The following is an 18635-nucleotide window of genomic DNA, read 5'->3' on the forward strand; positions in this document are numbered from 1 at the left end:
GCTGTAAAATGAGCATGCGTTCTGATTGTTTTTATGTCAGTTTTTCTGACATCCTGAAATGTTTTTATGTCAGTTTTTCAAATGAGAAAATTTAGCTGATTACTCAAACAAAAAGAAAGAAAAAAAAAAGAAACAAAAACCAAAACCCAATCTGAAACACTTCAGTGTTGTGCCATACAGGTTTATACGTGTTACAAGACACTGATAAAGCTGAATGTTTTTTTCTTTTCTTTTCTTCTTTTCCTTCATTTAGAAAAGATCCATCTGGACCAAGTACAGCCAACATAAGCAGAGACACCTACTTGAGCACTTATTTGTAACTATTCTTCATATGGATGTGTATTACATTAGGTATTTCTCTTTGTAGTATTTCTGAGAATGCATGCTGTCATATCACAACTTACAAAGAACTCTCCAGGCAGCATGCTACAGACAAAGTATTTATTTCTTGTTGTAGTCTTGCAAACCATATCTCGAAACTGCACAATAGAGAAAACAGTTTTTAGCCTAATTTCCTAAGACAGTGAGTAAGACTGAATCAATTTCATATAAACTTAGCGAAGAAATAAAGATCTCAAAGACAAGTGAAAATTTGAGACTACCCCGAGATTGAAAGAAGTGACATTGAGCATCCTATTTGGAAGCAGCCAGATGGTAAATCAGCACACGTATACTGGCATGCGTGTAGTTGCAGGCTAGCCGTGCGGTGCTTCTTGCCCAGTGAGTATGACAGCTAAAGAAGTCAAGGTTAGCAAGTGGAAGAAAAAGGGATTAGTGTGAAAAAATCCTATTTTTTTAATCATATCTGTGTCTTACAGTTTTATTCATATATCAAGCTGCAACAGATGAAAAGTTGAAAGAAAGTGTGTTAGAGACTTTATTCCTTTTAATCAGGTTGCTTCAAATAACTGAGTTTAGTGAAATGTAAAAATTGCTGCTAAAGATATGTAAAAGACAAGACTTACATGAAGATGGTGTCATAAGACACAACCATATGGATTCTCTCTAGGTTTTTAATAATGTGATCTCAGGGGTGAGTTTCATTTGTAATTTCTGTGAAGAGTTCCTTTCTTGCATTGAAGATTTTGTCTGTTTAATCTCCTTGTAAATATGGTTTGTGCTTTTGTAGCTCACATTAGAAAAATCTACGATGATTTTACAGTTTCCATAACTCATGTAATATGAACAATTACCTATCTTCTGTGAATTTATGGTTCATCTATTTACTTTGTTTCTACAAAAAGTTGTTTTCTTTGTTGTAAAGAAAGCTAAAACTTAAAGTGAAAGGAATTGCAAAAGCTATGTAAATTATATTTCCCATGTTTTTAATGCTTGTTCTAATATTTATTTTTCAATCTTCTCCTAATGGGAAAATTCTACCAAAAGTTACTATATTATAGCTAGGGACAGCATTAGGTAACGTTCTCTTAGTTCATTTTCACTGTATATTTAGACTTTTTGATGATTCATGTATTTGTAGCTATGTGTAATAAATGCCAAACCTCACAAGAATTAGCTTCCTACACTGCTAAATTTCTCTCTCTTATCTAGAGATCAGAGGTACCCCATGGATTTAAAAACCTTACTCTTCCTATACCAAGGTTTAATCATCAGATAAAGACATACTCTGAAGTTCTTGAGCACAGCTGCTGAGGCCTTGTAAGCAATAGCAGCAAACCTGTGCTTAAATTTTTGCATTCTAGCACCTGCTTCTCAGCTCCCTGCTGTGTGAATTATGCCACCTTAGAGCCCCTTACAGTCAGCACTACTTTTTTTTCCTCCCCAGCAGGAAAAAATTCATTAAGGAAATGGGTAAGATTTGGTAATGACAAGTGTGAGGTATGTATAATAATGTGGTTAAAAACAGACACATGCTCTGCAAGTGGGCTGCCTTTCCATATTACACAGTCCTTGCAATGTTTTTGGATGGCTTGTTTTTCTCTAGAATGTCCACTGTTAGACTCATAACTTTTCAATATGCCTCCAATGGATCTTTACATTGAGTGCAGTACTTTTCGTTTTCTGGACACTGTGCGAAATAGATGCAATATTCTTGCAACTAATAAAATACCAGAATTTAAAAATCCACTTTGGGTAGGGATTAAGGAGGGAATTCATTGTTTCACTGCAGCTGTAAAACTCCCATGGAGAATACCCCCCCTGCCCCCCACCTAAGAGGCCTCTCAAGCAGGTGAACAGTATCTGAACTGGCTGCCTGCCACCCCCCCCCAAGAGCCCGCAGTGCACGAGGTGCTGGGATCATGCTAATGACGGGAATGGATGTGACTGGGGCTTCCTGTACGCAACTTGCCTCTGCTAATACAACAGTCTATAAACGGCTACAGCTGGGGCACAATTTGCCTCAGGGCTGATCTGTCCTCTGCCGGCAGTTAGAGAGCAGCTATCAGACCTCTGATATGCAAAGCATTTTTCTCTCCATTGCTTTCTCAGCCTCTGCTCCTTTGTACGGATGAATCCTTTCCTTTGTCCATTTTACAATATGACAACCACAGTGATGATCCGTAATAAAAATTAAAACAAATAATAATAATTAAAACAGAGGCTGTCAAATTACTAATGCAATAGAGAATTTCACTATATGTTTAATCCTGGCTGTTTTGTTAGTAAGTAATGCATTAACTCCCATCTTTATCTTTACAGCTTTCTGCTGGAAGTGACTGCTGAGGGAAAGGTAGTGCCTGCTTACTTAAAAATCTGGCACATGCATGCTAAGCACTAGGTAACTTTTACCTTTGTTGACTTCAGAATCGTAGTAAATCTTTATTCTTTTCCTTTATGTGCACTTGCTTATGATACAGAAGAGTAAATCACTGCAAATTTCACAAACTGCTCTAGAGGGACTTCGGGGTTCTTGAATGTTTTAATGTATTTAAAATGGTTTGGTGTTTTGCTTCATTAAGCCAACTCCCTCTAGATATGCCCTACTTATACATAAAAATCTAACAGAAAAACATGCTTGGGGTTTTTCAAGGTTTCACCACTGGAATCTAGAAGCTGAAGAAGTTCTGCAAGGTGGTACGAATTTCCCTTGTGACCCATTTTGAAGGAAAGGACTGCTGTCCACAGTCCAGTCAACTGGAAACCCTGCAAACAGCCTTCATCTATGTTGTGCTTCCAAGGGGAAAATCACTGCAAGGAAAATTGATTTTAGGGTCATTGACCCTCAGTGACAACAACATATTTGGGCCCACCCATGCAAGTAGTGAACTGCAGTCCAGCCATTCAGCCAATCTTTAGACCAGCTTTACTACACTCATCTGTTGTGCTATAATCCTTCACTTCACTAAAAGAAAATGGACCAGCTGTAGCTGAAAACTGTAAGAAAAAGATCTAAATCCATACTGTCTGACATAATGACTTGTGCTGTTTCCAATTGTCATTTTCAAAGCTATAAAAAAGTATTTAATTACTGATTAGAGGTAGAAGATTTTTGCATTGTAAGCTATCAGAGAGCAGGTATTGTAACTATTAAACCAAGAGAAAAAAAATTATAGAAGAAACAGTCATTAAGCTGTTTAGTTGATTCATATGAGTAAGATCCTGACTCAAAGCAACGTGGCTCGGAAAAGAACAAAGTAGTCCTGAAGAATGACAAAGGTGACCACTTTTCCCCCTTTGGGAATAAGGAAGACGTGGACCAGATGATCTACTAAGGCAGTCTCTGTTGCCTGGTCCTAATTTCTGAGTTGCTGTACTTAGATCTTTATGAATCTGTAGAGCTTGGCTAAAAAGCTAAAAGATTTTGTTGATTAAATTGTCTTCAAAAAGATGCTTCAAAGGATTCTTATACTATTATTTAAACTAAATTATGGTGTAATATTAGCTGATTAAGACAAGACTTCAAACTGAGTAATTTCCATCAGCTGGACATAACAGTAGTTAAAGAAATAATGACTAAATGGATAGCACCTGATGCAATTCATCATAATGTAATGTGGCACAACGGAAAAAAAGAACTTTTTTTCCCAAGAGGAAAGAAAAACCTGAAGATTAATTAGGGCTTTTGTTTTTTTTTCTGAATCATTCTTACTTATATTAGTCAATCCTTCTACTGTAGCATCTCAGCATCTTACACGTTTTAATGCTCCTTCCTTAAAGAATATAAAACGGTTTTTTCAATTACACTGTCAGTTCCTCAAGGGACAGAATGTCTGGTGTTTTACATACCATGCCTAACTCAACAGGACTTATACCCAATGTTCTTAGGAACCAAACTAACTCTGACTGAGTAATAACAGCTACAATAGAACAAATGCTTTGAAATTGAAGTTTGTTCTCTAAACAAAAATTTAAGATCACATGGTTTAAAAGCTTCGTAGAAATTTTAAGAAAAAAATACATTTCAAATTGGTTTTTTTGCTTTTCAAATTGCATGCTACAAGATAAATAAGTCTTTTCCTTTCCTGGAAAAAAACAACCCTTCCTCTCTGATTAGCTGTCAGTGACACCGTATCTGTAGAAGGGTCAGATATGCAGGAAGGCTCAGTAATAGGGTTTTGAAAACAAGGCTTTCACAGTTGAAGGGTAACTAACCTTTGTTAGCACAGGCCATCCACTTCAGGTTATCAGCAAAAGCAGCTTCTCTTCCAATCAGATAGGTAAAAATACGAACCTGGAAGTACAATGCAAAAGATCAATTCAATTAATACTGCATGTAAAGCTTATGCAGTGGAACTTGAAGTATAGAAGTGTAATTCATATGGATAGACCCTTTTTAAGAAAGTATTACTGGTTAAACAGCACAGTAGGTTAAAAAAAAATTCTGCCAATAATGTCTTCATGACAAAATGTGGCTTTTGTTCTATGTAACAGAATGGCTGATCTCTTTGGATGTTTTTGATATCTGACACTTTACTAAAGTTATGGTTAAATGGTTAAAGTGTAAGTGAGAGTAAACTAAAACCATTGGGGCACAAGGCAAAACTGCGTGTTTCAGAAAATCTGTTCTGCACTTATGAATTCAGAAAATTGCTGTGGTGTGGAGGAAGAGGCACTTAATTAGCAAATACTTCTGTAGATAAAAGATCTGAAACACCAGGCAAGCAAATTCCCTTCAGATTTCAAGGTTCATATGACACAGTGTCTTTGTCAACTTAGAGACAGGTACCAACAGGTGGCACTTGTGCTATCAAGTTATAAACAGCAGAATCATGTGCAGAGTTGCCACATTTCCCAGACAGAAATATCTGTGCAAAAAGCTGTGCAGCTGGTCTATGCATGTGCCTGCACACAGTCATACACACAGAGACCTTCGTCCAGAAATCCTAGAAAATTGCCACTTTCCTTAAAATTCTTTCCAGATAAAATTTCTTGGCAGAGAAGAGGGCATACTTTGGAAATGTTGGATGCAGGGTAGGCCTTGATTGATGCTAAATGATAACGCTTGTTTGTGTGGACTTCACAGTTCCATCTTATAATATTTATATCCAAAACTGTGGTTTTAAGCAGCTTCAGGGAGCTGCCATTTAGAAAGCAAAGGAGAATTTCCAGTGAAATATTTCTTTCTTTACTATACCATTTTCTCAGTTCTTTCTTATCAAATAGAGATAGGTTTAGGGTTGCATTATTTTACAAGCCTTGAAAACAACTGCAAATTTGTCCTCACAGTAGACTGATGACAGCATTTTCTACTTCATACCTTCTGCTCTGAACGTATTCTATACATGGGAAACTACAACAAAGATAATTGAGTGGGTTTTAGCTAGATAAACAGGGAATGGGAAAGGACCATGTTGTCCAGAGCTTCCTACCTCACTAATACAAGTTTGCTTGGTATTCGCAGGTCCTCTGTTCAGGTTGGGTCTGTAACCACCCACGTGTGTGTCCTGAGCAAAGAAATCACTGTCTTGAGTCGCGGCACAGTTCCATACTTGGGGGTGTTGATTGACAGCCGGCTGAACATGAGCCAGCAGTGTACCCAGGTGGCCAACGGCATCCTGGCCTGTATCAGAAATAGTGTGGCCAGCAGAAGCAGGGAGGTGATCGTGCCCCTGTACTCGGCACTGGTGAGGCCGCACCTCGAATCCTGTGTTCAGTTTTGGGCCCCTCACTACAAGAAGGACATGGAGGTGCTGGAGCGTGTCCAGAGAAGGGCAACGAAGCTGCTGAAAGGCCTGGAGCACAAGTCTGATGGGGAGCAGCTGAGGGAACTGGGGTTGTTTAGCCTGGAGAAGAGGAGGCTGAGGGGAGACCTCATCGCGCTCTACAACTGCCTGAAAGGAGGTTGTAGCGAGGTGGGTGTTGGTCTTCTGCCAAGTAACAAGCGATAGGACGAGAAGAAATGGCCTCAAGTTGCGCCAGGGGAGGTTTAGATTGGACATTAGGAAAAATTTCTTTACTGAAAGAGTGGTCAGGCCTTGGAACAGGCTGCCCAGGGAAGTGGTTGAGTCACCATCCCTGGAAGCATTGAAAAGACGTGGAAATGAGGCGCTTAGGGACATGGTGTAGTGGGCATGGTGGTGTTGGGTTGACGGTTGGACTCAATGATCTTAGAGGTCTTTTCCAACCTTAATGATTCTATAATTCTATACCATCTTCATCTACCATCTGATATAGATGGGTAAGATGGAGCCTCACTTGGTCTGACCAAGCTCCCAGCAAGAGATTTGGGAATAGCACCTGACAGCTACAGCTAAAGCCCATATTCTGCCCACTGTAGCCCTTGCCATGCTAAGGCTTATACCTCTCATTCCATGTGCCTAAAATTCCACAACCATTTTGCCATTCCCTAATGATTTGTTCAGGCTAAAGAGGCCAAGTGCATAGTAGGCCATATTAGCAAGATGAATACAAGGTGATTATTCCCCTCTATTCCATTGCAAGACCACATCTGGAGTACTGAGCTCAGTTTTGCATTCCCCCATACAAGACAGACACTGACGTACTGCAAAAGACAGACTCTTCTTGAAGGTGGACTCCAAGAGGACAATACAGCAAGGGACAAAAGTCAGAAGAAGGTCCTAAACAATTCTGATTCGATATAAAGAAAAACATTTTTATCATGAGGGTGATAAAATATTAGGAAACATTGCCGAGAGATGCTGCAGAACCTGCATCCTGGGAGATACTCAAAATCTGACCAGACAAGTTCCTGAGTAGCCTGATCTAGCTTCACCTGCTCTGAGCAGGGGGTTGGACAAGATGATCTTCAGAGGTCCATTCCAATCTAAATGATTCTATGAAATTAGCAATACTTTACACAAGAGATTAAAAGTTTGACTGATTTTCTGATGAAATAACTTGTTCTACATTTTGTGGATTTTGAAGATAAAACAAATAGACTAAGTTAGGACTGGAAATTGACAATTTGTAGCTGCAAACATGGTGCTATCATTATGTATGACAAGAAAGAAAATTATGAACTCCATATTGTAACACTAAAAATTGTAATTAAACCCCACATCAGATCCTTTTATCTTTTTATCAGTATGCTTAATAGAATCATCATTATCCAAACCTTTTTACAGAAACTCCGTTATTACCATTAAAAAGCAGTACACAACAAAATATGCTCCAGAACATTTTATTCAATAGCTAATTGGGTCTCACATTCACAAAACAGACATGCTTAAATTATACAGAAAGCTAATTACACAGAAAGAAATGTCATGATGTGAGAAGTTTATGAAGACCTCTAATTTAACTCATTTGCAATTAAAAAAAAAAATTCTTACAGTTTTTTGCAATTAGCACTTTTTTCTCACTCACAGTAAGACAAAAGAAATTATTTGTAGAATATACAAATTTATATTAAGTTCCCATAGGTTTTTTTCACAGAAGAAGTTTTAAAATGTCTTTGAAAGTTTCCCTCTTAACTGTCAGTTGTGATACTATATTCCCTCACTGCCCTTTCGTCCATCTTCTTAATGGCCACATCCTGTTTCTAGGCATACATGGTGTTTTACATTATTATCATGCCTAGAGACCAGATTTCAATCACAAAACTTTTCCTAGTCTTTCAAACAGAAAATGTACATAGAACTCTATCATTATTTATATAGTTTAAAAAATATACATACCGATTGTGTAGTGTTGTTAATTAGTTTGAATCAAACAGTATGCATAATCCCACTCTAGGACTCTAAAGAACACAGCATTAAACAAAAGAATGGTACTTTTATGCTTTGTTAGTGGCTACAAAAAGCATTAATAAAGAAAATCTTTATTCTCTAAACATATGTGAAAGGGCATAGTGAGATTTATACCCTCAAAATACAGCATAAATCACTGTCACAGTTTATCTTCCTGAAAATGATGCTCAAATATAGCCTATGATGAGACTGGATACGTTTGAGAGATTTATATTTAATGATCTGCTTTAATCTATAAAGAATCAAACTACACCGTGTTCCTAATAAAAGGAGACCAGCCTTATCTAAAAGGATGAGCAGTAAGGACGATAATAGGCGTAGCTGCATTAAACCTATAAAAAATAAAACCTCAACAAATCAGTATCATAGATCATCATGAGGAATGGGCTGCCTCTGCGATACCGTTGCAAGGATTTTAATGATTTTTCTCTGAGTACATTTTATACATATAGTTTACATGGTATCTGCAATTTTGCTAGAAAATATTTGAAGCATCATAAAGAGTACTGCTAATTGTTTGGCATCACTTGAAAAAATAAAAATAAAATCTATAAAGTAGAGAGCTAGCACTGAAGATGAGTGATCAGATATTAAGTGCTGCTTTCCTTGCCTATCCCAATGAGTTGTATATTTTTCTCTATGCACTTTTCACTGTGCATGTTATATAAATGATGTTTACCAGTGTCAATATGAGGTATAAAATCTTTTATAAAATGAAATATAAGGTAAATTATAATTTTAAAATACTGCTCATTACTTAATAGAATAACTTATTATTCATTGTAGCTTCATAAGAAAATAACCATGTAAGGTCACAGGAAAGTATTTTACTTAACAATAATGCTGCTGATACATTAAAGTTTTTCTTTTACATTGACCTTAAAGGTACATTAATAGGTATTACGAATATTGTTTAATACTCTGTTCACAATAGTGAGAAAAATCTTCAAAATCAGCTCTGATAGCAAATAATTCTGATTATAGCTCTACTTCTAAAAGTTTCATTTCATCAGTTCATTGAACCCGCCATTGTGAGCTGCAGTGGGAAACACTCATGAGTGCCTAACCATTCACGGTAGGAGTAATTTTACAGAACAAAAGCTTGCCACATTATTTTTTGTTTTCAGAGATCACAGCAATGACTTAGGTAATAAATGATTAGAACTGAAACTTGCCTGAATAAGTCTACATTCTAAATCCCATTTTTCAAAGCAAACTTGGATCTACATACCTTTTATACTAGTTTTACTCTTCTGGATAGGTATTTTATGTAATAATTCTAGATGTGCTGGTACCATCCATGGAATAATACCAATAAACAGGGACAAAGTTACTGTGGTCATATACCTGTTTTCTGCATCTACATAAAAATATAACTGAGTCAATATTATAGAAGTACTACATTAATTTAGCAGGATAAGTTCAAATTACTTCAACTTCTGCACGTAGACAAGACCTATGCAGTGTCCTGCAAAACAGGACACACTGCGCCATAGTTACCACTGAAATTGTCATTGTAAATTGACTAGATATTAGGTTCCAGATTTAATATCCATCCATATTCTTAGATACCATGTAAGATAAATGTTGTTAGGTAAAAACTGTTAATAGTGACCACCAAATTTTCTTCTTTGTCTCTCTGAAGTAACTGAATGGAAAGTGTGTAAGAGCAGTTCTGCTCTGCAAAATGATTGCATGTCTACTTTATTCAAACAATCCAAATATAGTATTGTATAGTCTACTGATAAATATATATAGTACTGAGGCATATGATTGAAATCTCTATAATTTATAATAGATGAGGAAGTATAGTGTGTCTCATTCTGTGGTTTGTATTGGACCTTAAAGAAAATAACACAATAGAAACTATGAGCTTTTATAAGTATACACACTGTATACATACTTATTCACTGATACACCTATATCAGTATCTTACAGTGCAACACTTAATGTTAGGACACTAAAAATTCTTTCGAATCCATATGAAGAGAACATTTCAGTCAAGGCAGATTGAATAAATTCAAAGTTGTTATGGGCCAGTCCCAAAAGATCCAGTAACAACATTTACATAGTCTACATATGCTCTGGCTAACTGAGTATAAAGCCAAATGAGAAAAACACCTTTCAATATCCAAGCACTATGACTGAATCAAGAGACCATTTTCATCTGAGAAGGAATCTGCATCAGAGGGTGTAAGTACCTCTCTGGCAAAAAGCATATGACAGAAAGAGAACCCTTCAGTTCTGGATAATTTTGAAAGCTTTGTAAGATATTTGAGAGAGATACCTGAATCAAAATATTTTCAATGTCTGACCTGTAAAATATGATATCAACTATATTAAGGCTTAACGTGAACTGTTAGCTGTGGAGAAAGGAAGTATTCTCAGGCAGAAGCACTAGTTTTGAATTGTTATATCCTTTCTACAAAACTGAAAATTGTAGATGTTATCAGATTCACTGAATGCAAAGCAAAGCTTACTCCAAAAGCAAAAACTTTAATCTTTGGAACTATACTTGCTATTCTTGCACAGTATGTAGCTCCTACAGATGTCCATAGACTACTATTTTTTTAAGCCAATGTTCACAGAAAATGGAGTGAGAGCTCCACAATAACTTTACAGAAATTGAAAGGACAGTGGAACTAGAATCTTTAATAGAGTTTGTGACTTTCTCACTTCATATTTTTCTACATTTTTCTAAAACAGGTGTTGAATGGCAAAGAATACCATTTGAGATTGATGTATTTTAATTATCTTTAAAACAGCAGCTGTAGAAATCTCCCTTGTTGTTATGTCTCGTTCCTGACCTAGAAGGATCACCTCTGGGAAAGAGCACTCCATTCAGTTACTATTCTTACTAAAAGATTGCTGCATAAGCTCAAATGATTCTGAACTGTAGAATCATATTCATATTAAGCAACAGACTAATTTCAACAGTGCATTTTATGACGGTCAGCTTCTATGTGCAAGATCGTGGATTCTGGTCCAAACCACTAGTCCATAGTGAGCTAGTGAGAAGAAGCACATGTCAACAGTTGTCACAAGTTGTGTTGGTAACTACTGCCATGTACATAGCAGAATTAAATAATATTAAGGCATTGAACCACCAAGCTCAGTAGTTCAGACAAAACTGAACACAAATCTTACACTGAGTAAAATACTTATATCAACAGTAGATATTTAACTGCATATATTATCATTGTTTTTAACTTGCTTTCTCTCTGCTTTTCCAGTCTCTTTGTTTTACACTCTTGTTGCCTTACCTAGGCACAGATCATGGTTTGGATTACACAGGTGGTTTGCTCCCTAGTCTTTGTTGCATCCCCTCAAATTTTGAAAAATAAGAAAGTACTGTTAATAAGTTTCTTGCTTTTACAGCTAGGGAATATTCTGAAGTTTGAACCTTTAAACTGTGGACAGACGGCTTATATAAAATCTCAGAGATGCGTACACTCAACCATTAGTGAGGAAACCTAAGAATGATGATTTAAATGACAGCTATTTCAGTGCTAACCGCTTCATCTGAAATAGCCACTTAACAGTTTCATCCATTATGCATGGACTAATCTGCAGTCCCTGAACTGTCCTCACCTCTGAAACTTCATTTAACTAGCAACATAGAAAAGAGAATAGGGACCTTCTTCTATCTATGTTAAGCAAGATGAGTCAATCTGCAAGATTCTACACACTGGAACTGTGAAGTCATATCTTCATGCCAAACAGCTGGTAAAATAGTATTTCCAGAAACTTAAAATACAGTGTGGGAGGGGAAATGGGACTTCTGCTTGCAGCTGACAGTGCAGACCTCTGTTTGCAGCTGCAAACTATTTCATGGACACTTTCAGCAAAACAGTCTTTCCCTTCTGGCTCAGCAAGAAATAAAAATAGTCCTGTGGCAAGAGCTATGGAATTTAAGTCATAAGTGGGATATAGGGATGAAATTCAAGTTCCCATAGTTATAAGTTATGGCGGTCCAGGAACACCCCAGCTAGTCTCTGCATAGATGAGCAAATGGACTGATTGGGAACAATGGATCAACGTGAGACTAAGTGATTACCTGAACTCCTAAGTAGCATCTCCGCAAAGAATTGGCTTAATTGTTACAGGAGCTCTCAAGGTGGGAATCTGGGACAGTCCTGGAGGTTTTCCCAGGCAACTCATGCTATGGCTAGACCACCTGATAGACACTATTTATATACTTCAAAGTGCTAATTAGCTATTTGGTTGGAGAATCTGGCCATCCCAGAGACTTCTTCAGGCAATTCCTGCTGTAGAATTGACCAAACTGTATAGAGAAAAGATACTTGCATAGTATCATAGTAGAAAGCCTGAGGAACAGTCACATAGGAGAGTCTTTTGAACATACTTTTAAGAGAGTTAGGAAGTGTTTTGTACATAATTTAAGATAATAAATAGCAATGAATCATTCCTGTGCTGGAGTAGTGATATAGAACCACAGGCCAGCTGGAAATAAGGATTCAGCAGAACAGCAATTCAGCGCATCTCACCCAATACAGCTGAAGACACTGTTGCAAGGACCCTTAACATCTAGACAGCATGTGACCATCCTATTGAAGATGCTTGATTCTCCACTTGAGTATTACCCTATCCAACCCCCCCCCCCAAATGGTTTAACATTCTGGTCTTTGCAACAGTCTCAATGGTGCACTGATCAAAGCACTTCGATTTTAATTTTATCAACAGTTAAGAAAATGACAGTAGGAGCAGATGAGACCAGATCTGGTCTGGATTTGATTTACATGCTGTAATTCAAGATTCACAAAAACAATTCTCTAATTGCCTGAATTTTGTAAACCTAATAATGAAAAAGGCTGCCATTTAATTAGGTGTCTTGCACTTGTTAATAGAACTTTTCAAAAAGAAAAAATCACTGGTCTCTCTTACTGTATTTTAACCTGTGCTGCATACTGTCTCTGAAAAGTGAGGATGGGCATTCAGGAAAAAGACAACTCCTTTTTGTAGTGATATTTCTTTGCCTACTCTGCCTAAACATATGCATGTGTTACCTAAAAGGCACTGAACATTTACATAGGTTAGTATATAAAAAAATATTGAAGTGTTTATCTTTGATTAAAAGCAGAGCAGAATGATTAATAATTTTCATTAAGAGCTGGTGCCGCTCCCCTAAAAACAACTCAAGAGCTACATTCTCAAAGTCTGTTGCTGACAAAAACCAAAGTTCTGGTTCACTCTCTTTGAATATGACTAAGAGAGCACATAGGAAGAATACAGGGAAACAGAGCTTAAGGTGAAAAGAAAAATGTTCATTTTGAAATTCTCATGTGCATCCCTTCCAGGCAGATCCATTTTTCTATTCAGAAAAATAGCATTAGGGAGGTTCCCCATTCTTTGACAGTCTACCAAGAGATAAAAAAATAAAATGAAAAAAAAAAAAAGGGCAAAAGTTAACTTTACAAACTGTAATTTTTGGTGGCAGAATTGACAATTACATCACATTCTAATTTGCCAGGGTTAATTTCTGATTCTATTCTTTTGCTATTTCAGTTTTATGGTGTAAATTACTTGTCTCTTCAAACCAGCTTCTCTTTCTGTTGATTATGATTTTTTCATGCTCCATTTCTTCTTACCCTTTATTATAGTGGAAATATTCTTAAAATTAATTACCCAGGACAAACTTATAAACTCTTCATCCTTTAAGCTTCAATAACCGGCTTTTCTTCTTTGGAATCCTGGCTGCTTTATAATTTTCTGATGTCTTTTTTAGGTTCAAACTCTGAAAGTACTTAACCTAAATTTACTTCCAAATTGAGAAAAAGCTTGAGGTTTTATTTACACTTCCACTGCTTCCCTCCCAACATTACACTGTGCCTGTTGCCACTTCAAGATTGGTCTTCAGTATCACTCCTCCTTACATAATCTCATGCTCCTATTCCTCTCTCTCCAGCATCCTATTGTACAGCTCTACCTCAGAAGATACCAATGGGAAAAGGGGAAATTGATGCTGCAGTTGGTTCCTGTGTTAAGGAGATGGCATTACCCCACCACACTTTCCTGTGAGGAACAGTCTGGATGCAGTCATTAAGGTTTTTGAGAGTCATACCGGATCCATTCAAGATCAGTAAGATTCAAAAAATCTGAACAGGTCACAGGTCTTTGCACAAATAATCTTTCCAAATCTGGAAAGGGAAAAATGTTGAGTTTGTAAAATTTATCGATTTTTGAGATGTGTTATAGCTTCTAACTCTAACCTACACACACACAAAGCAATCTGAAAATAATACAAGAATTCCAAGTGTACTCCAGTGTATCTGGTCATTGCAAAGGGCATAACATACAGGGCAATGAACAGGCATGGGAAGAGAGCAGTAGAAATACAAGGTCACTCTAGAAACTTCACCTTATCTCTAAATGTCTTCGTAGATTTTTTAATTTTAGGGTTTTTTTTATTATGAAGTGGTGAAAAAAATGAGTTAAGTATCTATTTGCATTGATAAGTTAGCAGGAAATTCCTTGAAGACAATGCTTTAAATGAGCACACAAAATTCTACTGATGAGGGCTACAAAGCCCTGTGACACAATGCAAGATAGCACTACTGCAATATCTTCTACCCTGTTAGAGACCTTTACCCTGTAAGGTGCTGAAAGACTTAACTTACACTGCACTCAGTGCAAGGAAGCCATGAAATTGAAGCCATTACCTCATGAAATTGAATCCTTAAACATTAAGTTACTCAGTAAAAGGTTCTTCATTGTTAATTTTTATCCTGCAGTATTTAAAATACCTCTTTTGGAAAAGTTTGCATTTATACATTTCCTCATGTTTTCTCCTTCCTGCAATTGCACACTGTACCCAGGCAATTTTATAACAGTGTTTTCTATTATAGTGATATCTGAAACACTGTGCATTGTACCCTAAATTCTGATGGGACAGTTAACGGAAACACACCCCAAATAATTAATAGGTCTATTTAACTGGAAAACAAGATGTTGTAAGCAAAAACAGTAACAAAGAAAAATGCTTAATCTGTCTGGGGATTATCAAGCAGCTGAGCCCTGCTTTCCCAAACATCCGCATCCCCAACAGTTCTTTGTATAGACCTACCTCAGAAAATACGTGCAGGAAAAAAGGAAATTGATGCTGCAGTTAATCCCCTGTGGTCAGGGGACAACATTACTATGTCACACTCGCCTGCAAGGAGCATTTCTAGATCCACCCTTTAGGTCTAGGGCTGCTGAGGGTCACTTTTAGAAAATTCAAACAAGCTACATGTTTTACATGAGCCATCGAGTGAGGATATTTCTTCTAGCACTGCAAATGTGTTGACGTCTTTTGTTGATTTACAGAAAATTATAATGTAACTCAAGATTTATGAAGAATAATTTCCCACTGTCAAAATTCACCCAATACATTAGGAATGTTGTTAGCAGAGGAAGATGAGATTATGCTATTTTACACTGTGAAAGGATAGAGCAGGTGACGAGAAAGTGTCCAACGCCGTATTAGCACAAGGCTATTACTTCCCTAAAAGAGTTTGATGGTTGACATAGTTCTGAAAGGAACAAGACATCTCAGGCCTTTTATATGGGATGCAAGTTCCAGCCGCTTTATACAACCTGAATTATTGGTCACAGAGAACTGAGCAAGATCAGTTCCCTTGCAGGCAGATGAACTTGAAATGGCACAGCAAGAGCTTATCACTAAAGAATTATATGTAAAGATTTGGCAGAGCAAACATGTTGTAAATAACCATTTAAGATTTGACATTAAACAGCAAAACAAAAAAACACAAAATAGCTCTAAGAAGCAACTAATGCTTTCTAGCTTATCTCTCCTGCTTATTGTGCAGCATGTATTAATGATGTTAAATAAGCAACCAATAATGTACAAAGTAATACAACAGTATATATCATGAGTGTACTAAATTCTTCTTAGCAGTTTAACAGTTAATTCAGCAAAGAAAATTTTCACAGATTTTGAGAATATTAAACTTTTGGGCTGAGACCATATCTAGAAAAGGACATCCCAGAGACTCTTTTTCAAAAAGTTATGATTACTTGAAAAAAAACCCATGAGATTACCAAAACCCAACTTGCTACCTTCACTGTAACTTTTACTTTCAGCACAAGCTATAACATTTCTCCCACTTTTACAAATTACTTTGAGACCAATTGGTTAAGTGTATCATAAATATTTCAGCTATATCTATAGAGTGCCAATAAAATCTTTATACAGCACCTTCAAATTTTGTGTATATTCTACACATTTTTACTGAAGAACTATTTTAGAAATATTTTACTGAGTTTTAGAAAATTGTATTCATTCTACTTTTTTTATCCTTCCACTGGTAAAGCCAGCCATGGTACAATGACTTCAACTATATGGGGTATAGAGGGAGAGGAAAATTTTAACTCACACTTCTATAACTTTCAAAAACTACCTGACATCAGTTTTCTATCATAACAATGTTACTATTTCAAAGTAAAATATGATACTATTTATTGGAGCTAGGAACAAGTTCTGTGCTCTCATCTGAAAAGCTAAAGAAAATTTTGTTTCCAGTCCCGATATGCAAGATTCCAGATCAGTCATTACAAACCATTAACAGTCAAGCCTAGATGAACTACTTAAGGATAATTCAACTATACCTTTTATTGTCATTCTTTAAAATGCTGGTGGATTTGCTGAAATGTAGAACAGGTATTTTCTTCCTTAAATGCAAAATAGCAGCCTAAACAAATTAATTTGTCTGAATGGAGAGGAGGGGAAGGGATTAGAGCAGAAACCATGACATAACCAACTTTCTTGGATCTAACTGAAGCTTCTGTGGAAAAAGCAGGCTCATACAATTTCTGCTACCACACTACTTAGCTTTCTTGTATATCAACTAATATTTTTTGCAAGAATCCATGAGAAAAGATCAAAATCAGACTAAATTTTAAGTAACCAAATACTGCCAACGTCTCCACTTCTGTTATTACATAGTTCCAGGATGTAACATAGAACAATGGTAACTCATTTGCAGTATACTTCACTGTGCATGGTGCAGACACAGATTAGAGAATGACATAATGGATAAAGCACTGGCCTTTCACCCTTGGGATTTTGTCCAGCCTGCAGTCCTATCAGATAATGGGTTTGGCAATCTCCACGAGTCTCTTTTGGACACTAATCCCCACTACAGAATCTCTATAATTCATCATATAATTTAATACACCTGGCAACCTTACCACCAGTTCATTCTTTTGTTACGTAATGGCCCAAAGTGAAGTCAAGGGTGGTTAATGCTCTGACAACCAGCTATTATCTCCCATAACAGCTGATTTTGAGGGGATTATTGCAGTCATAAACCATTTTATAAAAATTGGCAACTGGGAAAGCAGTGTAACAAAATAAGGTGATATTTAGAAGTTTTATCACTGATTTTCTACCAATCTGTAATGGAGTTCCTAGCATCCAAAAAATGCTGGAGAGGAAACTTGAGATTAAAGGTACATGTCACGAGCCAAGAATCTGAGGCCTGAACAAGCATATAGCCAGAAAAGTTTGACTATTTTGAGGTTACAGATGCTTTTTTGTCTTTCTTTTTTTTGTCAAATATACAGTATATTTTTCTTCATTTTGTCTCCATTATTAGTTCACCTCTTCCCTTTATCAGCATTCTTCCCTTTTCACTTTGAAGTATTTCACCATTGTTATTACTCCAGTTTTAGATCCACAGCCTTTTTCACAAATGAACAAGGGACTTCATTGCTATCAGGACCAATTGCTGAGGATGTAAGTGAGCCTTCAAGGCAAGACAAAGGGGAGCTGTACTCAGTTTATCATAAGAAATCAGCTCCGTGACACTATGGGAAAGGTTAGGAAGAAGATGAGCAGTTGAGACTCCAGTCTCAATGGCATTAACGAGCAAACAGACAATAGTACCAAGGTAGTCATAGTCGAACAAATTAGCGTGCACAATTCTCACTAGAAATAAGAATCAGTTCTACAAATTTGTAACAAGGCTTTAAAAATTTCACTAGCTAAAATCTAACAGAACGTAATTGTTGTCTGAGTGCTAAATTCTGTTACCAAAGGCAAAACGATTTGGTAGACATCAAACCGTAGAAGGATGATTGAAAAAGATATTAGATGCAAGGTCCTTCTGGGTTCTCTGGTAGGTCCACCCAGCTACATCTCTGCAATATCATTTTATATAATATAGGGTAGTAGCATTAGTTGGATGCTATATATTTAATCAACAAAATTGTTTCATAGAATAAATTTCACACAATGAAAAAAAATTAAAAATCAGTAAAACAAAACCAGAAAAATTTGAACCATAGTCACTCCTGCTCTGACTGAGAGGCATTACTAAAAATGTCCAGTTGAATAAAATGTGATCTGTTTCACGGAAGCTTTACAGAATTGTGTTGAAGTGAGCTTCTGTATTTCATAACTCAGGATATCATCTACTTGTCTTTTTTCATGCAGACTTGAGCAAGCTTTCCTTCACTACAAGGAGGTGTAAATCCCTGCCTGTGCTTTGAACCAACCGTTTT

At 36.6% G+C, this 18635-nt stretch overlaps 1 protein-coding gene across 1 annotated transcript in view; it reads right to left on the minus strand.

Annotated features, from left to right (window-relative positions):
* CACNA2D3 (calcium voltage-gated channel auxiliary subunit alpha2delta 3) overlaps nt 1–18635 on the minus strand; it is a 471854-nt gene that overhangs the window by 167590 nt on the left and 285629 nt on the right. Inside the window, exon 12 of the mRNA XM_075159074.1 lies at nt 4555–4633. Coding sequence (XP_075015175.1) covers nt 4555–4633 — 79 coding nt within the window. The remainder of the gene's footprint in view (nt 1–4554; nt 4634–18635) is intronic.

Source organism: Calonectris borealis, chromosome 10, assembly GCF_964195595.1.
Source record: "Calonectris borealis chromosome 10, bCalBor7.hap1.2, whole genome shotgun sequence".
NCBI classification, from domain to species: Eukaryota; Metazoa; Chordata; class Aves; order Procellariiformes; family Procellariidae; genus Calonectris; species Calonectris borealis.